The 23,353-nt window shown below is 37.8% G+C and overlaps 1 protein-coding gene across 4 annotated transcripts; it reads right to left on the bottom strand.

The window, feature by feature from the left end:
* Positions 1 to 299: 299 nt before the first annotated feature.
* Positions 300 to 22,650, bottom strand: CFAP300 (cilia and flagella associated protein 300). 4 transcript variants are annotated; one of them, XM_065832103.2, is made up of 7 exons: positions 22,579 to 22,650; positions 21,657 to 21,738; positions 19,928 to 20,000; positions 13,943 to 14,109; positions 11,566 to 11,738; positions 4,879 to 4,945; positions 300 to 705 (listed from the first exon to the last, which is right to left on the bottom strand). In XM_065832103.2, the coding sequence occupies exons 2-7, from the start codon at positions 21,732 to 21,734 to the stop codon at positions 574 to 576; spliced, it is 690 nt and encodes a 229-aa protein (XP_065688175.1). In that variant the 5' UTR covers positions 21,735 to 21,738; positions 22,579 to 22,650; the 3' UTR covers positions 300 to 573. The 4 variants fall into 4 exon arrangements, with proteins under 4 accessions (XP_065688175.1, XP_065688156.1, XP_071659740.1 ...); XM_065832084.2 differs by lacking the exon at positions 22,579 to 22,650 and adding an exon at positions 22,170 to 22,292; XM_071803639.1 differs by lacking the exon at positions 22,579 to 22,650 and adding an exon at positions 21,820 to 22,157.
* Positions 22,651 to 23,353: the final 703 nt, after the last annotated feature.

The raw sequence follows: 23,353 nt of genomic DNA, 5'->3' as shown, positions 1-23,353 counted from the left end.
GGGGCCCGGCCCTGCGCGGGGTGAGGGGGAGGCCGGGCCCGGCCTGTCGGCCCCCGCCTCACCTGACGGTGGCGGGGCGGGCGCGCCCCGGGCGGCACCGGCCTCCAGGCCTCCTGGGGCTGTCACCGCCGGGACGAAGCGGAGCCTGGGGAGAGGGATGGAGCTCGGCTGGCCGGTCGGTCGGCGCGGGGCCTGACGCACTTTGTACCAATTCCGCAGAGATTTCATTGACTCGAGAGCCTGCCCCTGCACTTAACACGTTGTGGATCTGAAAAGTTGGTTCGTAAAGGGACGAGACATCAGAAAAATAACCTTTTATTAGATAAACAGGTGAGAGAAGAGAGGACAAAACTGCCAGGAAAACATCTTCAATCATTATGCTTTTTCAATACAGAAAAGTTACACAAAACTTTTATTGCTACCCCCGTCGCAACATCTACGTGACCGTGTAGCCATTCAGAGTGTGTGATGGAGGAGCACGTCCTTCCTGAGCGAACTGGGAAACTTCTGCCTGAATCCATGCACAGAGCAGGGCACCTCCATTATAGAACTGGAGAAGAGCCAGGCTGGTAACTAGTTAGTAAATAAGCCTCCACCAAAGCAGTGATAGAGAGTGTGCACGTGTCGCTTGCAGGGATCCACAATCAAGTAAGCGAAAGTCTGTTCGTGGCTTTTGCTCGACGGGTAGCACAGGCCATGATCATCCTGAGAGGAAGTAAAAAAAGCCCAGTATTAGAGACAACATGGATACCCATGAGAGAAGTAATAAAATCTGAATGAAATGCATAATTTTGTTCCAATGATATCAGTTTATTTCATGGCAAAATAGAACGAATGCATCATAGTTTATGTGAGCAGCATTATGTCTCCACGAGGATTCTGACACTACAAAATGCACAGTAGTTCTGTCTGAATAGTTCCAATAACCTTGAGGTAAATGTAATATTAATATAAAGTGTAAAGTTAAACATATCTGTTTACATATTTAGAGTGTAAAATACAGATGATTAAATATACAGGGGTCCAATAATTTCCTTTGAAACAAAATCATTTAGGGATTCTATGTTAATACATAAAGCTGTTCTATCAGTAATTCTTTTTCACTTAACCTTTGCTAATGCATCTGTTCAGTTTTAAATACTTGCATTTAAGGAAAACCCTAATTACAGCTCTTATTAACAACTTCAGCTGTTACTGAAAACAGTTTGTGTGCGGATCCTCAGGAAGTATTTGAGGGCAGTCTGGGCACCTAGCCCCAAAATCCTCATTCTGAAAGAACAAGCTCAGCTAAGAACCAACATAAGAATGGGGCTCTTCAATTTGACATCCTGTGTCTGCACATGTCAATAAATCTTCAGTGTTGTCAGAGCAGTGCAGCTCGACACACGCTTCAAATCCAGAAGGGATCCAGATACCAGATGGAGTGTTGATTTACATCTACATCAACAAATACATAGCTGATACCTCCTTTCTTTTAAAACATGTAACAGTTTCCTCCCACTCCCCAACACTTTATACAACAGTTTAAGAGATTTAGGTTCTGTTCCCTTGTTTTTTCCTGAGGGAAATTGCTATATTGCATATATTGTCCATTTTCTCCAGGAAAATTTTAAACTCCTGAACTACAGACTATTCCAGGTTAGAGGCGCATCTCTCACATTCTTCTGTTGAAGCTGTCTTCCTTTGCATAAAATAATCCATCCTTTTTTTGGACCAGGGAAACAAAGAAAACCTGTCACCTCTCAGTGGTTAAAGCAGATCAGAAGGTCTGGGTTCCAATTTTTACCCAAAGGACCATTTGTGAATTTATCCAGTAGCTGCTACTAGTGTCCCATTTTCTCCTGTTATTTCAAAGAGGATGAACACCATACCACATATTCTGTCTCTTCCTTTGAGGGATTGTTCCAGATCAGAAATCTTAAATTAAGATAAGCACCACCGTAAAAGCATTGTTTAAGACAGGTAGAGTTTTGTTAATGTTTATTCACAGCATTTTCCAAAGGTAGCCAAATGCCACAACCTAAAAATAGCATTCTGGTTTTAAGCAACGCAGCATACAAGTTCTGTAGGTCCAATATTAAGATGCAGAGCTCTCTTCAGGTGTGTTTTAGGGATACATGTGTAACAAACGCTGGATTTGCAATTACAGCAAGGAGAGCAAGCTTTAAGATTTTCCATCAAAAAGCCTTTGGAGTTGGATCAAAAAATAACTTAAGCTCATTCACAAAACAAAAAAAAAAGCGAGAGAAGACCATCATCAAGATGTGATTGCTGGTTAAACTTATTTTCCCATTGTTACTGGAGATCCCACTCCAGCAGCCCTTATAGAATCAACCAATGTCATTTAAGGTTTTGCCTGTGTTAGCTTGCTAAAAATTTGTTCAAGAACTCAAGAACAAAATGGAGTTAGGTTCTGGTGATGAGGCACTTCACAAAACTCCAGAATACACCAAACCTGGTATCAGGAAAATAATAAATATAATCTAATTAAATGAAAAGGGTTCTTAAATTCATTTTCATTGGTATAAGAGGTCTTGAAAACACTAAAATACTTGAGCATAAAGGCTCTGGAATTTGCACAGATGTACTCTGGTTTTTAGAGCAATACGGTCCATGTACATGAATTAGGAATCATACAAATTCCATCAGCAGTGTGGGCTTCAGATATGCAAGGGCTGTAAGAATTGATTTACTGCTGAACCTCTCAAACCTACATCATTTAAACAACATTTTAAAAAATAGGTTTTGCATAAACTATGTATTACATTCATTTCTAACACTGCCAGATTTAGGTTTCAGGTAAATAAACTTCTAAAATACCAGTTGGCATCCAAATACTTCAGCTGTAACAATGTTTCATTATGTGCAAGCCCCAGGGTTCTCAAGGGTATTTGGAGTTCCACAGACTACTTGGTCACAAGATTTAAAATTATTTCTCTTGTAATGCCCAGATCCATTGAATTTTGACGGTAAACAGATCTACAGACATCTACAACTACACCTTAATACCTTGCAATATTTACATCTCCGATAGTGTGCTTTTTTAGATGCTGTTTCCAAAACCAGGGTTTATTACCCACAGCTTAAAAACCAAATAAAAGAGAAATGATGGTGTTACATAAAGTCCTTAATTCCTGATGCCATTTGTACTTGTGCAAATATACAAATATTTTTACTTGTCCATTGATTAATCCAGCTTGCAAAAATGAGCATTCTCCCATCCGCTCTTCACATCACTTTTACCAGAACAGCTTTTTCTGTTTTGTTTTGTTACTTTATATCAGGCTGAGAGGATATGTCTCTTTCAGATACAAACCAAGAAAACATGGCTTTACATTTGTCAGTGCAACATTCAGATTATAATAACACACTCTACAGTTATTTACCAAATGAACTCAGAAACTAAGTCTACTGCAGTAGTTATCTCCTTGAGAGAAACTTTTCATCACAAGCACAAGACATTTATGTTCCAGTACGTTCCCTTCATGTAATTTCCAAGTAGAGTTCAAAGACTACTAGATCTACCCATTTAAATCTTTCTCTATTCTGAGATAATATTCTTCAGGATGTTCTTAAATGGAAACCAGAATTTCAGAGCTTTCCTTCACCTCACAGGTTTTCAGAATGTGCAGCAAAGCCCAATTTTCTCTCAAGGCTACAGGGAAGATAGCATGCTATGTATTTATGCTGGATTTTGTTTTGTCCGTCCATTTTTTTTGTTTGTTTGTTTTCAAAAAAGTTGCTGAAGTTTGTGGGGTTTTTGGTTTGGTTTGGTTTTTTTTGTGTGTGTGTGTGTGTTTTTTTTTTTTAAACTTGTTATTAAATGTATGGCAGAGACAATTATGGGAGTTGTTAAATATCATACATCTACCTAAACACAGAAATCTGCAAAGCTCACATCAACACATTTTATTTAGAGACAGGGAGGAAACAGTGATAACAGAAGAGCACCAAGTTATCAGGTTTTTGCTTTTTTATTTTATTTTTATTACAGTCTGCAGCCTTGTAGAAAGGTAAATTTTGATACACCCATAAAGTGCTTATTTTCAAAACCTTTCAAAAGCCTTTTATGAATCATTCATAGTACTTAGATGATGACCCACAGATGAACAACAGAGCTATTGGCAACCTACAGGGAAGTTTGTGCAGTCTGAAATGACATCAGCCAGTTCTTTTGAAAGCGGGAACATTATCTGACATTTAATTATTACATATTCTGGTTACTCAAGAAGAATTTGTAGTAGTTCGTCCTACTCTAACACTTAAATGACAGATATGCTGAATCTCGTAAACATGCAGGCAGTTCACAAACTTATCTTGATGGTAAATGTATGATTTTGCAAGAGAAACAGATAGGAGTGATACTTGGCAAGGGAGGGGAAAAGCAGCTAGCAGTCATCTCACCCCCCAGCCTCGTTGTGCACTAAAGTTCTTGCAGTCTTTACAGAAACAGATGCAATACAAACTGTTCAGAAAGCTCCAGCAACATTGCTGAAAACAGAACTATACAAAGTCAAGAGGGGATTCTTAAACCTCCCTGCTATCTGAAGTAGATCAAAACCCAGAATTATTCAGACCCAAAGATGTCTTTTTCATAAACTAGTTTCTGGATGACTATTATGATTTCCAGTGTAATCCAGTAAACCTGTTGTTAGTGAGCCAACTTTAGTTGGTGATTGCTGATGAAGAGTTAGTAAAGAGGACAAGAAAGGATGAGATTAAGGAAAGAGTTCATATTAAAAAATGACAACAACTATAGAAAAATAACCCTTTAAAATGGAATATTATGCTTTCTTTGTGTAAATGTCAATTCATTATTTTCATGTTATTCATGTTACTTCCAATAAATTCCTGTACCAAAAAATTATTCATACTTACATATGCAGACACCCTGAAGACTGTAGAAATAATATGAATTTCTTTTGTTTCAGGATCCTTTCGAACACTGAAATACAAGGGAATAATACATACTTAATACATACGATAGGCACTGATTATTAGAATACTTTGTTTAATAAACAAATTTTTAACATGCACCATGTTTTCACTCAAATATTATCAAGTTCAAATTAGTAGTTAAAATTCAGCTCAACCACATTGACCATTAAAAGGTATATTGGCCATTGTTAGAGAATATGAATATTAAGACATTGTACTGAAAACTCTTGAATGTATCTAGTCATCTGAGTTGGTTTCACTGTTTTCAGCTACTAAATCAGAGCAATATTACCCAGGCCTACATGACTCCAATATAAAGTTTGCATTTTGATAGCTATGAAAAGTTATTCAGCTAAACATTTTGTAAAAAACTTTTCACATATTATTTGAGAAAAAAAAACTGTGAAGTGAACTGCATCTTAATACAGACCACAAGAAGCAGCAGCAGTACTGGTGAAGAAATGCAGACTTTAGCTCATTTTTAATGAACATAATTATAGTTTAGGTTCATTTTTCCTCCTTTGGGTTGTTGTATATATAGATAGCTATGCAACTTAGGATGGTATTAGTTCTGGATTTTTGTATTTGTAGACTGTGTTTGTTGTGAAGACTGCCATTGCTTCCATTACAATTAGTAATAACACTAAGTATTTTTAAAGTATCACTTTTCCTCAGGTCTGCTTTAAGTTATACTTACATTTGTTCATAAATTAGATCATGTCACTTCTATTAATTTATGTAATTTCACAGATTCCTATTTACATTAACTCACTGAGGAGCCGTTGACCCTCATAAATCCCGTACTTATACAGTTCCACAAAATTCAAAGCTCAAAACCTGCCTTGTCATAGATAGGTTCTGTTCCCGGGAAAGGTCCCAAGGTAGCCAGGTTGCTGGAAGATGCGTTTACAACACAAGCCCAGCTGTGCACTGCACCAGCTCCAAGCTGTCTGTGACAGCAATGCCCCTATAACTGCTGCTTTTGCAAAGCTTCTTTTTGTAAGAACAAACCCCAAATCAACCCAACATTCTCTTTGTTGATTAAATCTCTCCATCCAATAAAAGAAACTGAGTGTACGATTAACTGATTTCATCTGTAAAGTAATGACACAGTTGTGTATGAATTAAGTCTATACTGTGAAGTTGGTCTTTCCTGTGGTGAGTCAGTAACGAGGCTTTCCTGGAATTTTTTTTGGAACTGACATGTTGATATATTCAACAGGGGATTAAGGCGGCATTGCTGAAACCCCAGTTAGCCCCAGTTGTCTGCTTCACCACCCCTCTGGAAATGACTGCCTTCGCAATCGGGATCAGCTCAGCTGGTTCATGACTCAGCTCCTGCACCACTGCAGTTTACAGACCAGCACAGTAAGATAAACTAAACTGGATGTGGGTTTATGGTAACGCACCAGGCTGTAAACTGCAGCAGTTCAGGAACTGTTTAACTGCTGCTGCTGAAAGAGCGACAGCTTTCAGAACAAGGCAGAGAAGGTCAGTGGGATCAGCACTTTCTACCTTACTTCAACACCCTCGAAAGCTACAGTTGTGTTTAAGTTACTCTAGCTTCACATTCCTGTGTCTGAAAACAAAAATTTTTCATTTCTGGTTTCTTAATTTTTCTGTGATTTATATCTAGGATACCAAAGTAAGGAGTGACAGAGAATAAAGCTTCCTCTTTATTCCACTCCCTTCAGAAATTTTCCCCTTGTCCTTAGCTTACTGTAAGCCATTTTTCAGAATGTTTATTTCTAGTACTTTTCTTCATTTCTAAGGCAAAACAATATATCTGCCAAAATCAGATGGGATTCTTCCCTTCCTGACTTGAAAGAAACCAGGAATTTGCCTTTGACAAGTGCATTTGCTCTTTTTCTTTTTCCCCCCCCCCCAAAAAAAAAATTTTAGAAAAAAACTACCTTGTCTTCTTGAAGATGATAGTACTTCCTTACAAACAGTCCTAATACCCCCCTTTCTTCTTTCAAACTGTTAACTTCTAAACTTTTTATCGAATATGGTAGTTCCTTCATCGTTTTAATGTGCATCTGTTCTCTTTCTATGAAGAGCAAAGTTCCTTATCATCTCTCAATTCACTTTGGGTTCTGTTTATATCCTAACCTTACTAGCAATATTTTATTAAGCTTTCCAAACATTAAAAGAACAATTCAGGGCTTTCATATAAATTCATTTATTATGGGGGAAATACCATGGAGATGGCACAGAAGGAAGAAGACAATAATGACTACAAGAGACTACAGTGGCTGTTGCCATGGAGAGACACTGTCAGGGTTAAGTACAGACAAGATTTATCAACAAAGATTCAGAGGTTATATGTATTCAGAAGTTATATGTATTCTTCAACTAAACCAAAAAATTCTACAACAAGGATTTTGAAATTATTTGGATTACACAGCATGACACAACGCTAACATTTTGGATGGATTTAACTGGTCACAGACTAATTACTGCTGGATTAGTAAAAGACAACAAGTTGTACATGAATTCATTAGGAAGTAATTATCAATCTCTTCTACAAAGGAGAAAATGTCTGCCATTAAAGAGTTGCATTTGGAATTCCCTAGCTGTGCTTGTAAAATATCTAGAGTGGTTAATTTCAAAAGATTATTGCATTCTCTCATAATAAAGCAATATACATGGAAATGCTGTAATAAAATGAAATCTCAAACAATTTGGAACTGCTTTGACTGCCAGTGCCCTGGAGCTAGAACTCAGGAAAGGCTACAAAAAAGGCTGTAAGAAAGAGAAGTGGGAAAAAGCTCGTAATAGGTTTGCCACTTCGGCACTAGAGACACTTTGTGGAACTCTTCATGCCAAGGCTCTTTTCCATGAGAAAAACTGTTACAGGACCAAGCAGTGGTGATTTATATCTCTACAAGCACATCTTGGTGGACAGCAGGATGACCATGAGTCAGCACTGTGCCCTTGTGGCCAAGAAGGCCAATGGCATCCTGGGGTGTATTAGAAGGGATGTGGTTAGTAGGTCGATAGAGGTTCTCCTTCCCCTCTACTCCACCCTGCTGAGACCACATCTGGAATATTGTGTCCAGTTCTGGGCCTCTCAATTCAAGGACAGGGAACTGCTGGAGAGAGTCCAGCACAGGGCAACAAAGATGATTAAGGGAGTGGAGCATCTCCCTTATGAGGAAAGGCTGAGGGAGCTGGGGCTCTTTAGCTTGGAGGAGACTGAGGGGTGACCTTATTAATGTTTATAAATATATAAAAGGTGAGTGCAACGAGGATGGAGCCAGGCTCTTCTCGGTGGCAAACAATGATAGGACAAGGGGTAATGGGATCAAGCTGGATCACAAGAGATTCCACTTAAATATGAGAAGAAACTTCTTCTTTAGTGAGGGTGACAGAGCACTGGAACAGGCTGCCCAGGGAGGTTGTGGAGTCTCCTTCTCTGCAGACATTCAAAGCCCGCCTGGACGCCTTCCTCTGTAACCTCATCTGGGTGTTCCTGCTCTGGTGGGGGGACTGGACTGGATGATCTTTTGAGGTTCTTTGCAATCCCTAACATTCTGTGATTCTGTAATGATTAGTCTAAGTTTGTCTGTAGGGGCTAATTTTTTAATGCATATCAGCTAGCAGCTAATAATTAATGTACTAATCATTTGTTTTTCACCCAGCTTTCTGAGCCCTCAAGACATAAAATTAAAGCTTAAGAAGAATACACTTACAGAATTTTTAATCCCGCAAAAAGTTTTTAGTATCACATTATAAAGTGTAGGAAGTATCAACGAGACTGCAATCCAACATAAAAAGAAACCAGATAGAGGACACCAGTCTAGAAAAGAAGAATTTAAATAATAGTTAGTTTTCAACAGGAGAAGAAGAATTTAAATAGTAGTTGGTTTTCAACAGGAATTTGAAGGTGAACTGTTTGGTAAACAGTTTTCATTGCTTTATTTTCTGGTGCAATTTGTGCAAAAATGAAGTAAGTAACACAGTGCACAACATGGACTAGAATTTGAAATTAAGTCAAGACTGTGACCTGAGTGTCCCTGTTCAGAGCTGCATTGCTTATCCTTTCACTGTCTTTTTCTGTCTTAAGAAGATGGCAATAAAACAGCAACATCATTTTCAATATACAGGGGTCAGGGAGAAATGAGGCAAAGCAGGAGATAACCATGATTGTGAAGGAGGAGAGAAAGTCTGAAATGTCAAGATCAAAAGCTTTTTTAATGGGACCAACAGAGAACTTAATATCAAAGAAGCAAGATAAAAGATTTAGTTAAATTGTGAGTTTCTTTTTCAGCTGCTAGTCAGTGTTAATGCCAGCTCCACTGGCGGTGAGAAACCAGCAGACATTTATAGGCATGGAAATTGAGAGACATGTGGTAGATAAATATTGAGGAACACTTATGTCACATGAACTGTGTAGATGTACTTTAAAACTTTGAAGGATACAAAGCAAGCTGTCAACTGAAAAAACAAAACAACAAACAACCCCCCCCCACCCAAACACCAAAAAACAAAGGAATGGATTTGAAAAGCTTTCTGTGATATTGTATAAAGGAAAGAAGTAGCATACCAGAGAAAAAAAATCACAAAAATATATGAAGGGCCAATAGGGAACAGGTTGAGGGTATAGAAAAAACAAACCCTGAAAGCAGGATGAAATTGTGGGGAAGATTTTGGCAGCTGCTTTTTTTTTTTTTTTTTTTAAATGAACAAGAACTACTTGACATCCTTATCAGGTTTTACAGCAGGAAAAGGAAAAAGAAGGGGAAAGGTTTAAGGAGACAAGAAGGTAAAGAAAAGGAGTGGCTTAGAACAAAACTTGAACCTGTTAGGAAACAACTCAACAGCAACGGGAAGCAATGAAGTGAAGGAACTGATCGGATTTGTGCTTTGTCCTAGGTCAGTTCAATAACACAAGAGCAGAAGCAGCTGTGGTCAATGCAGAGTCAACTAAAGCCAAGGATTAGGGTAACAAACAGCTTGCTTCAAGTGCAGACTGAATAATTTAAAAGAAAAAGGGGGGTAGAGCTGAAGCACTGATAGATCCTTTTACATCATACTCTATTTCTAAAGAACCCACTTGATTTCCATCTATGTATGATATGAAAATATCAAAACTAATTACACTAAATGGAAAGCTTTGGTGACTAACCACAATATTCAAATGAATAAATACAGCAATCCAAGTTTGCTATTTCTAAAAAAACTTATTGGAATACAGATAATGCTCAATTTCTCTGTTTCAGTGTTTTCTCTGAAAGTATAAACTGTTTTACTCCTATTTAAATAATATATTTCAGATTAACCTGGGAAACAGCCTACGACTAAATCAACTTGGACCCTGGGAAGTACTGACCACTGCAAAATCTGAAAGCTGCTTAGAAGTTATTAAAGTTTTGTAAGCTTCTTTGGTTAAGTATTAAAAAAAACCAACAAAACCGCCCCAAATATTTTAAATATCTTGTTTGATTACAGCAAGCTATACACAAGTGCTACAGAAGAGAAGAAATATTCAGGTGATGAAGAATCACTGGGTCTAATCCTTTCACTGTATCTTTGTTCAGATATATACATTTTACTCTTAAGTTTAACCAAAAATATTTTAAGAACAGACTTAATGGCAAATACATCTTACATTACTTTTTTCCTAATATGCTTTTGTATAATCTTAGAATAGGAGATGAAATAATGGTTGGTTATCACAGCATTCCAAATAGAGCTGAGAAGGAAGAAAAATACCAATCTGTACATTAAGCAATTTGAACCCTCTCTAGTGTACATTCCGGTGCATGACTTAGTATCTTCTCTATCAGAGTTCTTGTATGAGCTCACATTTCAGAGGTCTGCAATTGTTTTCCATTGTTTAGGTTAATATTGTTCTTTATACTATCCCACAAATACTTAGTGGCAAAGTGTAATATAATATAAAATTTTAGTAATATCATTTATGATCTTCATATTCCCATTAGTTTAGCTAGGAATGAGTTTTTGCATAACCAACAACTACATTCCATTTCCCACTGGCCAAGAAGTAAGAAATTTTGTCAGTCAGAGAATCAGCATATGGACATATCAAAACCAGGAAAAAATTGCCTTTTTTTTTTTTTCCTGAGTTAGAACCTCTGCTCAATCACCTCTAATCTCAAGAAAAAAAAAATACAAAATTCCAAACAATTCCATACAGCAGACCTGTCAAAAAATGTGTGTCAACTTAAATATTTCAGTTTTTAAATCCCAAGCCAAAAGCAGCTTGAAAGTAGTCCAAGACTATACATCCAACACTTAATTGTTTACATTTTGTCAACAGCAATGGGAACATATTCTGGTTCCAGTCCCATGTCATGTTTTCCATTACAGAAACAAAAATCTTTAAAATGGGAGTGAATTACAAAACATCAAAGTTCATATATGTAATATTTTAAAAGTTTTTATGTGGGATAGATGCCATTAAGATTACCTATATCTTGTTATTGTACTACTTCCATTGTTACCTGTTATTTTGATCGTTGAACACAAATAAGCTTGTAGATTGATTAAATAACAGCTCCATGTTTGAAGCAATAATGCACAATAAATTTAAACAAATTGACACAAAGTATCTATGCATAGCACATACATATACAGTTGCATAAAACAGAAATTGCTTACCTCACCAAATCTTTATATAAAGCTTTTGTTGTTTCTAAGTATGGGTCAACTACATCCTCAAACTGGCAAAGAGTCCCTCCAATGCAAAGATGCTTAAAAAGACAGAACAGAAATTCCTGGCGATCCAATTGACTGAATAAGTCATAATGGTCTGAATCTTCCAGAAGCAAGACCTTGTGGAATAAGAAAATAACAAAGTAGTCAAATAGAGGAAAATATCTTATTTGAGATTAAGTTTATAAACAGTGCAACTACTTTGCTATATGTCACACAGAGCTTATGTCCATATAAAATATATGAACTAGGGATGGAAATAAGTAAGTACTTCTCTCTAAATCCTTCTTCCAATGATGCAATTATATACAAAATTTATAGATGCAATATAAAGGAGAATCACGGTGAGATCTGTGTCCACAAGACATAAGGGAAGATTTTTTGAAGAGTCTTGTTATTCACTGGTTAATTGCCCATCACACTTACAAAACAATCAATAATCTGAATATACTCTAGCTATATTTGGTATGTCAATCAATGCCAATTAGTTTGTCTTTGGTAACTTTGCCTACATTTGCTTTTTTTTGCTCTAAGTTTACACAGGTATCTCACATTAGTGAAGGAATCCCAAGGATCTCCCAGAGAAGATCACTCAAAGTCACACCATTCTTCACTGCAGACGCTAGGGAGCCTTTATCTGCAGCCTGGATAAACCAGACGTGCTTTCCAGCTGCCTCCACGCATATTATGTGAACACAGAGGACTTGCTGGGTCAGTCCCAACACTGCCCACTGTAAGGGTGGACAGGAATTATAACTCAGTATGGCTACAAGATGTTTGAGTCACAGCAGCCAAACTGCAGTTGCCAACCCAGGCAAACTGGACAAAGCTAGACACGAGCTTCCTACTCTCTGGCCCTTTTTATAACATCACTACACAATCTGAGTGAAGAAGGATCTGGGCAGCAGCTGCTACTATGGATCCCAATCCTCTTCTTGGTTGAAGCAAGTGAAGGTGTGGCAGGTAGGGCAGAAATCTGGAGTTTTGCAGGTTGAAAACCACCCCTGACACCAGGAGACAGGCAGTTTGCTGCCCCCTACAGACTGCCCTCCTGGGGCACTGACTGGTTTAATGTCAGTTCCTGGAAGATTTTCACTCTTCGTTCTTTCTGCCATGTTATGTCTTACAAGTAGGAATCACATTCATTTCAAACAAGTGTGAATCCTTCAACTAGTAAATGCAGACACACACATCCCTTCCAAGGGAAGGAAAATGGAAAGAGACTGAAACTCCAATGATAGCTTCTTTTAAATGTTGCCTCTAACTTTCCTACATCCAATATACTTACTTTTCAGAAAACATTTCACACATACCCGACTTATAAATAAATACAAAGTATTTTGAATTGCTAGGCTACAAACCACAGCTGAAATTCAAACATGAGCTTGAGTTCTCTCCTTTTCCCAGAACTTTACAAGACAGACCAGTATTTCAGGCCACATCCCGTAACCAGTGTCACTGGTTCAAATACATTGCCTTCAAAGGCTTTGCCAAGTGAAAATGAGTGCAACTCTATAATTATTAAGTACTTATGGTGATTATATATACAAGGAAGAGCAAAATCCAGTTCTCCCACACCATGCTAATGCTAAACAAACAGAAGAAAAAAAAATTGTTTAGGTTATGAAGTCAAAAGAAACACAGTGAAGATATCTGTTGATTAAGAAGGTGTCACTGTTAGATTCTTTTTCAGAATAATCTGCTCTTTAACACATCCACTGGAGTATAACAAACAGTCTTTACCTTGCAGGCCTGTTTGGGAGTTGTATTTAGTCCTTTTCCAGTGTTACACTGAAAAATAACTTCCCTTTTCATAGTTTCCTCTCCTTCGTTTCAGTGAAAATATATGAGGATGCTTTTACTTAAACGCCTTCACATATGATATGGTCAGCATTCCAGCCAGGAACACTTCAGGATGTAGCTACGAGTACATTCAATTTAATCCACTACCTGGAAGGTTGGGGGGACCCCACAGCTCTGAGTTTCATGGCATGTGTTCATTAGCACCACTTGTCTTCCCCTCCTGGGCAAATGAGCAGCTGTATTTCCCCTGCCCCCGCCCAAGAACTGGCTGCTTGAGACAAGAGTGGGCAGAAGAATGTTTTACTTTTCTCCCCCACCCAAAAGGGAAAGAGGATCCACCTAGAAAACAGCCATTGATTTCACACATTCAGGCACTGCAGTGCCTCGGTCTTTTCTATCACATGATTATCAATGCCCGTTTTTAGCATGGAAAGTATGCATTGTCAGAAACAAACAAACCGTGAAAAATATGTCTTGATGGTACCTAATACAGTAAGAAATTATTCACTGCTATACTGACCTTCCTTAATTCATCAGAGATGAGAATATCATTGTAACAGTCATCATAACATTTCACAATGTCTCCAGTTTCTCTAACAACTCCTTCAGAGTATAGGCGATCGAAAAATGACATGGAAGTCTGTGTACAGGGAACCACTGTAGCTTCAGTATCTGTCACTTTGGAACCTGGAATATATAGGAAACCTTCACTTCAAGTCTCTTGCAATAAATAAAATAGGAGAATTTCCATGTACTAAGGGTTTTACAATAATTCATAATTTGATACAGTGTGGAAATATTCATCTTCTCTAAATGGTTGTGTGAGGCATATTCTTTAAAAAAATACAGATCACATAAGTATGACTCAATCACACGGTCCCTTCAAAATAAAAGACAGCTAAGAAAGAAAAAAGCACAAAGAAAACATTAAATTCATCTGAATACTACCTTCTATAAAGGCTCATGTGTTTGCTCCCTCTGTTGGCAATGCTATCAGTTGAAACTAGTAATACATGAAACACCACGTGAAACTCAAAGTCACACTAGGTCACACCCTTAGAAAATCATATTCCACAGCTTAAGCCTTGAAGAGTCTGCGGACAAAGACCAAATCTGGCATGATGAAGTACAAAAGTCAATAGCTGCTAGCAGCACCCCACAAAGTGAAAACCAAACTGAACACAGCCCAGACAAATCTTTGGTTTTTTAAGTATTATATCTGAAGTTCTTGAAAAATTATTTTGCAGCTGTAAGTTCTACTAACCAGCTATTTCAGGAGATGAAAAAGGTACTATCAGCAGTTCCTGTATGAATCAGGAGTACTATCTCTGTAATCATTAAGTGCACTTTATATATATGTGTATATATATATATATTTTTTTTTTTTTTTCCCTGTACTTGGAAGTCATCCAAGAGATGATCCTGTTGCTCATGGACATCTATTGCCATTTGAGATACCCTACAATATTTTACTTAGTGAGGTATCAGTCCATAAGGGCACATATCTTCTCTCTATACAGTGTTACATCTACAAATCTGTATGCATGGTGTTAGATAACTTACGGCATCTCAAATAGCATTAGAATCCATGTTTAAGAAGCTTTGGACTCAGTCCAGTTCTATCTGCTCTCTATAGTCCAAGTGTTCAGACCAAACGTTACACCATGTTCTCATCTCCAAGTTCCCCTGAATACCCTTCAAAGTCTTCTGAGCTAAAGAGGGGAGGAGGCCACGAGTGAGCATGAGCAGAGTGAGCAAGCAACACCAGGGCAAAGCATCTCGGCAGAGATCATATTCTCAGCATTCCAGCTTCCCGTGACTTTACTCTTATCTTTTCTCCTCTGCAGGTTCCCCTTGATGGGAGACTGGTCAACAACATCACAATATCAAAAGGCTTCTGCCCACACAATTAAAGATAAAATTAAGTGGTGTCCTGACAAACTGACCTACAGCATCAGTGAAGACTAGTATTTAGGAGATGCCAAAATTTCACTCTAGGTGACAGTACTTCAGGAATAGAAACACGCCAAAAAGGGATGTATGAGCCATGATGCTTCCAAGAGCACCTATCAGTTCATTCTGATCCTAATCTTTGCAAGCATAGCATAACCTAAAATTTCTCTTGCTGCCACACTTCCAAAAAGTCTTTGGGACTTCTCCCATACAGTATTACACAGAGATTATTTATTCATAGGTGAATTTAGACTGGCATTTTGGTATCTAACTCCATGTAAACAGTACCACCTACCTGATCAGCACTAATAAAAAAATTCAAGAGAAGTTACAAGTTGATGGCTTGGAAGTATGTCTACTTAAGGTAAAAATACTGGAATGAAACCTTACAATTATTTTATTGGGCCAATATGATGTAAGGAAAATCAGCTATAAAGAAAATCCTGGCGTTTAATTGCTTTGCTTCACATCTACATATATGGTTATGAAAAAGGGTACCTTTTATTAAAGAAAAAAGGTTAAGGACATTCTTCTACTTGTCCACGTAGTGACTATAAAAAAATAATCAAATTATGTAACCAAAGTCATAAGTCAAAAAAACCCATGACTTACAGCCTCGTAAACTAAGGAAAAAACAAAACAAAACAAAAAACAAACACAAAACCAAATTTAAAAAAAACTCACAAAAAAACCCCAAAAAACAAAAAACCAAACCAAAGAAACAAAAACCAAAAACAACAGAACAAAACAAAATCCTACAACTGATTTTTATTTATTTATACTTCCTACCCGCCCCCCTGTCATAAGACTCTTCTAATTGTCTAGCTTCCTTTCCAAGGGATAGAATTTTTATTTCATAAGAGATTTAAAAAGAGCTAAATCAGCCTCTAACATAGAAATGATTTTGTAAAGACCTATGATTCAAAAACGGAGTCCAGACTAATAAAAATCAGATGTCAAATGACTTGAGAAAAAAGAGACATCTTACATTTTCCTGGTTATCAAGCTCAAAGTGTAAGAAATTGAGCTATTTATAGGCCTTTGAATCGTTAGGATTTTATTGTGGGAGCGGGAGGAAAGGAGACACACTTCTGCTCTGAAGCAAGATTTTATGAAAACTCTCATCAGGAAAAAGAAATCAAGAGCTTTGTAATCTATTCAGTAGTTCAGAAAACCAAACTATAAATGGAAAAATTCAAATACACTGGAAGCTCCTATTCTCCACTTGAGTAGTGAGATTTGAAATTGGAGATTCAGAATTTCCTGGAAAAGAGTGACCAGTTTTAATAACACTGTAAAAGTGAGCAATAAAATAGGAAGAAGAAATGCCCTCACAACTCTGCAATTGGAAAACAAGGAGTTGAGAAGTACTGAAGCAGATTAAGCTCATTATAGCAGCCAACTGTGGAATATCTATAAAGTGCTGCCAATATACTTTTAAATTAAAACATTGCATATCTACTATGAGGCAGATAAGCCCCAGCTTAGGTATATTTAGAATTCCTTCAAAGTTTAAGAAAGATTTTTATCGCAGGGAAATCTCTTGTAACTTACTATTTACAAAACAGTTTATATATAATGTACATAATGCAAGTTCAGTGCTCTGTACTAAAAAGATGGTATTTCAAAAATAAAAGGTGCAAGCTGGTGATTTATAGGTTCAAATGACATCTAAAATTTTTTCAAATTATAACCTGTGACAGTAGCTTAACAAATTGCTGAGTTAAGATCACCTTCCAGATTTTAAAACTCCATTCCAAAGTCAGCAATTGTTAGACCTTCATGTACATAGAGCAAGCCAAGAGTCTTTCTTAGGCAAATGCTAAATTTTTATTTACAAAAAAAGAGACAGTAATCCTATCCCTTTGAAGATAACTTTTCAAGTGTTAATTGAGCTTAAGCAGATATACTCCTGCCTCCCCAAGACTGATGACAGGTGCAAAACCAGTAATGTGTCCAAGGAAAAACTACTATTTAGCTTTCAGTGTAGCTATTTAAAAATACAAGACTCGAGACATAAGCTGGTATGCATCAAGTTTGTTCCTTTTGTTGCTTCTAGTTAAGAAATACAAGAGTAAGAGATGAAGAGAGGATTTAAAGCATGTGTCAGAACTATCAGGTACTCTGCAATGCAGCCAGGGAAAGAGGAAAAAAATAACCCTTCTACAACACAAAAAAGAGAATGATGTGAGAACAGGTAGTTAGTATCTGTCTGATCAAATGAAGCAGAATAGAGAATAACCTTGTGTATTGTTTACCTAAAATGTTATATTTTAAGTAATTTTAAAGCTGAAGCCCTTGAGACAATGTGCTATTGTGGGATTCTACCAGGAATCCCAGCAAGTGGGGGAGCTGTGGAGAGAGGAACATCGCATTACTCGGGGACCACATGTTTTCTACCAACTTTTGATCTAACAGATGGAGACTGAGAACTGTAAGGTCTGATAACATTAAGGTGCAGACGAAAAGCAGTCAAGAGAAGAAAAAAATGAGATTAGACACAGGAGAAAAAAGTAATAAATAACTTTTAGAAACAAATTTTAGGAAAAGAAGACAGAGGAGTAACAGAGAGGAGGTAGAAATAAATATGAAAGTGAAACCACACCCATTGAAATAAAAAGAAAAAAAAGTTCTTAGTGAGAAGATAAAAGGGGACCACAGCTTGGAAAAGGACAAAAGGATTGTGAAAACAAACACCCTTGTAAAGTAATATTATGTTGATGTTTTATATAATTCTGACACCTTTCTGTGGGTCTGTAAATACCTTCTGCCCAAGCTCACGGTGAGGAGGAGAAACCCCACTTACATTATGCATCCAAAAATATCTCCCCCCCTGCAAAAAAACCCTTACATTTTTGTTTGCAAGGGAATAAATACAGTATTTGAATCAACCTAGATTATGTCATTTTCTAAAAAGCAAAGTAAGCCCATTTTCAGTATTTTCTCTCAAGAACGGGAACTTGTTTCTAAAAGTTACTCCACACTGACAAGTAAATGGTATATCTGGATTCATATATGGGCATGTCTGAAGAAGAAAATACTAGAAGATTATTTTTTACCTCCTCCCACACAAAGCTAATTCTTACTATATTTTCAAAAAATGCACATGAAGACTAAGTATAGAAAAATGTGCCAACATTCCTCACCAAAAATAGGCAAAGAATGGGAAGATGAAATTTTAAGAGCAAATGGGGTATACCAGCTGTTCAGGATTTAGCAAAGGAAGCCTTCCAGTCCTCAGAACAAAATGCGTTGCTTCTGTGCTGTAGACGATTGAGCAGAATCAGGAGCTAAGCTGGGATACTTGGCAAGTGACCCTGCACTCCTAACGGGAGGTATGTAACCTACTGACCTTCGCTACAGGGACTGGCAAGTCATGGGCTAGACAGATAGCCTAAAAAATTTCTTGCCTAAAGCAGAAGAAGGTTTATCCATGGTTTGAAATATATTTATTTTCTTCTTGCTTGCCAGAGTGAAAAAGAGGTACCTGAAGAGGAACATGATATATTTTTTGCATGTTATATAATTCAATTGTTTTAATAGCTGGATACAGTGTTTGGAAAATGGATTTTGCTGACAAAAAAGGTGGTAATGTCTAGTGTCATTGTATATAGTGGGGAAAACCTATGCCAGTTCCCGAGAGCTGAAATGGAAAAGTTACAAAATTCCCAAAGCTCCATTAAATATTTATACACAGTGAAGTACTTGCAGACAAACCAAAAGAACTGAGAACTTACCACTATCCCATTTTGAAATATTCCTATTAAGGAAAATCACTTTGGAAATATCAGAGTTCACATTATACATAAAATCCCATTACATTATCACACGCAATTTCCATGAAATTTTGTGTGTCAGTTACATAATCAAAAATACAATTTCAAAGTGGTGCCATAAAATTATGTGCTGTTTGCTTTTAGTCTTTCATCTCCATCTACAGACATAATGGAGTGTTATAAGCAGTTAAAGATACGTCAACAAAGTAGAAGTCAACCTTGTGCGGTGACTGCAACCAGAGCAACCTCCCACATGGCTCTTTCTATACCCCAATCACTTCTGCTGGGCAGATGGCACAGTCACACAAGCTCAGAGGTGTGCTCTTTCTCATCTTCTGCTCTCTCAACTTGCATTTGTAACACAGCAATAATCAGACCTGTCCTAAATAAGGTGGTTGCACCTACAGAAGAGTGTCTTTCTCCAGATATTATCTGCATAAGATAATATTATAATTCCACAATTAATGCAGTTGGTTATGTCTGGATGCATGACCAGGCCACCTGGATGTCACAGACCATTTAAAAACACTTCTAGTAGCTTGATTTATAGATCGATCCAGGGATCAAAGGAAAAAAAAGGTGCAAAATGTGACAATTTAGTAACAAACTGGGTAAGAATATTTTCTTATTATTTAGTAAAATAAGTCATTCTTTAAGATATTTCCACCACATGAAGATACATGTATATGAACTGTCATTATTACAAAATGGTAAATTAGATTAAAATTGTTACAATACAGACTTTTAAATTTAAGATTAATTTATTCTAAATTTACCCAGTGTAGTCCATTGTCCTGAAGCTGAGAGCAACCTTAAACTGGAGTTCACATTTTGATCGTTAAAAAATGCCTGTAATATTCAAATAAAAGAATACAAAGTTAACGAAATGAAATAGGAATCATCATTTATAGTGCTTTGGATACTTTCAAAGCAAATTATAAGGATGCAGTTAGGAAGTAGTTTCTGTACGATCTTTCAGTTTGGATGCTAAATATCACACCACCAAATACATGAGTTTGGAAGGTTGTGTAGCAAGTATCTTTTATACATTCAAGATATCTCCATGTACGTATTTATACAGGAAGTATTAAGGTTTAACCATAGAGCACTTTTTAGATCAAGAACACACAAAAAAAGTTGTATTAAAACCTTGGGGGTACAGAAAATGGAAGAAGAGATGAAATAATTCTATCTCTGCATGCAATGTTGTTGAAGTAAAAAATGAAATGCTAAGTATGATTGTAAAATTTACATTTTGTAAATAAATTTGAAGCTTGGAGAAGTGTAGAGACACAAAAAAAAAAACATTAAACAGATACAGAAGAAATCCATAGGTTATTGAAGGGATGGAGAAGATCCACAGGAAGTTTTGAAGTACTCAATCTTACTGATTTATGAATTAAAAAAAAAGGAGACATGCATAGTAATGTTGGTAGCTGACAAGTTTAAATAGATAAGCCAATTAAGAAAACCCACACTTATGTATGTGCATACAAGAAGAGGCAATAATCATTGGAGAAGCTGCTAAGAAAATGATGGGTTTTCAGTCTCTGCGTTACCAAATCTTTTTACCACCTCTCTGGGATACGGAGAGATCAGACTATATAATGTAATGGTCCCTTTGTTCTCAATTAATTCACAGTTACTCAGAGTTCATCACGTTGTAGTGATATTTTTGTTTTTAATTGAAAAGAGACAAGCATTGAGACAGTAAATACATACCTTGTAAACTTCAATAATTTGAAATGTTTATCAGTAGGAAATGAAATATTGGTTTATTTCTGTGTGAATTTCTTCAAAACACAAGGAGGCTGAATTATTTATCCAGATAACAATATAAAGTAGACATACAGTAAATCAAAGAGTTGTTTTTAAAGCAACAGATGTAAAAACCGCACTGCTTTTAAAACCACAGATTACTATTTTTTTTCCTGTCTGCAAATAAACAGATTTGACTTTGCAGACAACAGAAGCGAAGGACACAAAATAAGTAAGAGAACTGAGTCTCAAAAAGCTGATAGCCCAACATTGCTGTATAAAGTAATGGTACTCAATTAATTTTTAAACCTTGAATTTTCAGATATATGATGCATATGCACATCTAATTGCTTGGTGTATTTACTGTGACAAAGCAGTAATAGCTGTGAGCAAGGGTGCTGGCTGCATTTACACCATTTGAAGTGTCCCCTTGGGTGGACTTCCCAGCATTAAATGTGGTGGCCAAGATCAGCATCCAGTTCAGATTCCGATTCTTGGGAATCGGGGATGACTAAATTGTTGCCTCTTAAAAAAGAGTAACATTAGCACAGATTAAAATATTTTTACTTGACAGTTAACCCACGAAGTAAGACTTGATCACCACAACTAAATCACCTACTTTCAAAGAGACAGTGAGCAGGCAAATAGCATGTTAACAATGCTACAAAGTTTGCCATTATGCAGTTTTCCAATAGCTACAATTTAATGGAAAAAAATAAACTTAAAATATAAAGAACTTAGAACTACCATAACAAATTCATCCTTTTGATAGGGCTTAAACGGCTGGTCAAAACCGAATGCTTGTGCTGTGATCCTGCCTTGCATGGACCTGAAATGGAAAAACGAGATTAAATATTCTGCAGACATACTAGGTACTTATTAACTCTGAAAATGTGCCTAGGTACACTACACGAAGCTCTGTTCTGACTGATCTACGTTTTTGTTGTCGTCGTTTTTTTTTTTCCCTCAGCCGCCTCCAAGGAGGGCTGGTGGCGGCACAACCACTGCTAAAGCAGCATCGGAACGACGCTGCGAATCTGAAAAGGATCCAAGCTAATTCCGGAAGACAAGGATAAGCGCCTTGCACCCCAGAACAAGCGGTTACGTGCCTCAGAAATACTGAGGAGACTTCCCGCCAACGGCGGGGGGAGAGGGGAGACACGCCGGCCCGCGGCCGCCCCGAGCGGAGCCCTGAGGGAGGTGACGGCCTCGGCCCCGGCCGCCTCTCCCTCAGGCCACCCCTCCGGCTCCCCCTCCCACCATTTGAGGAGTCGGTCCCCGATCTCCCTGTCCTCCAGGAAGGAGAAGGTTTTCTGGGGCAGGGCGCGGAAAGCGAAGGCCTGGCCGCAGCGCCGGTCCCCGGCGGACATCTTCCCTGCCGGTTGCCCTGGAAACGGGGCCGCGCGGGCCGGGCCGCAAGACACGCCCGTCCCCTTTCTGACAGGATTTCTTTGATTTTCACCTATAAAATCCCCTAATTATACATAGGTCTTCGCCCCTCTCCCCTCTGCTCGTGTCTGTGCAGCAAGGAAAACTCTTCCAGGCTTGTCAAAGGAGAGCCGAGCAGACTGGCTCCAAGGGCAGCAACCACCATTGCTGGCTTAATCAACACCACCTCGAATAACGTAATGCCAGAACCACTTATGAAAAGCACGAAGTTATGAATTACAAAGCTCTAACGAATCAGGGCTGCTTCTGGCTTCCCAGGGTGTTGAGCCATTGGGGAGCACCAAGGCCCTGCTTTCAGGCTTTTCCCAGTGGAAAATTCAAGGGAAGTACATTGTTACTTAAGGAAGTTATTTTTAAAAGTGCAGTAAAGCAAGAGACACCTTGCAAAATGTGGGGAATTTCCTGCCCTTTGCAAGGAAGGCAATGAGACTTGAAGACCACGACACGTCTCACGCTATATCCTTTAGTAATCCACCCCCTCCTCCAAAACCAGTTCTCACTTTGCTGAGAAAATCCAAAAATGTCATTTTCCCATTAATCTGATGGGTGGACTGAACAGCAGACCCATTTCTAAGAAGTTTAGCAGTGGCTTTGTTTGTTTCTAATTACAAAAACCCTCCAACCAACCAAACAACAACAAAAAATAAGCTGAATCACATTCAATTTGATTAGAAAGCAGAATAGAAAGATGCAGTGTGCCACGGCGGCGGGGAGCAAAGCTGAAAGTGCTGACATGCACCTGACCTGCGCCCCTTGGTCTCATCAGCCTCTGATTTAACTTGTCAGACGCGTTCGTCAAACAGCCTGGTACCAAAGGAATCCGGAAGAAATAGATATCATGAGCCTGTTAAGAAGCTCTGTTTTAGAATAGTTTCAGTAGAATTCGTTGCTCGCTACATACTCACTAAATATTTTTAAAGAGTTCTTAACACCAGTGGGCTGCAGTTCAGCAGATCAGGTTACTGTGTGGCACCTATGTGACATTTAAGGAGCCA

The sequence above is a fragment of the Patagioenas fasciata genome, chromosome 1 (genome assembly GCF_037038585.1).
Source record: "Patagioenas fasciata isolate bPatFas1 chromosome 1, bPatFas1.hap1, whole genome shotgun sequence".
NCBI lineage: Eukaryota > Metazoa > Chordata > Aves > Columbiformes > Columbidae > Patagioenas > Patagioenas fasciata.
Note: the sequence above shows the minus strand (reverse complement) of the source record. Positions and strands in the feature narration are given on the sequence as shown.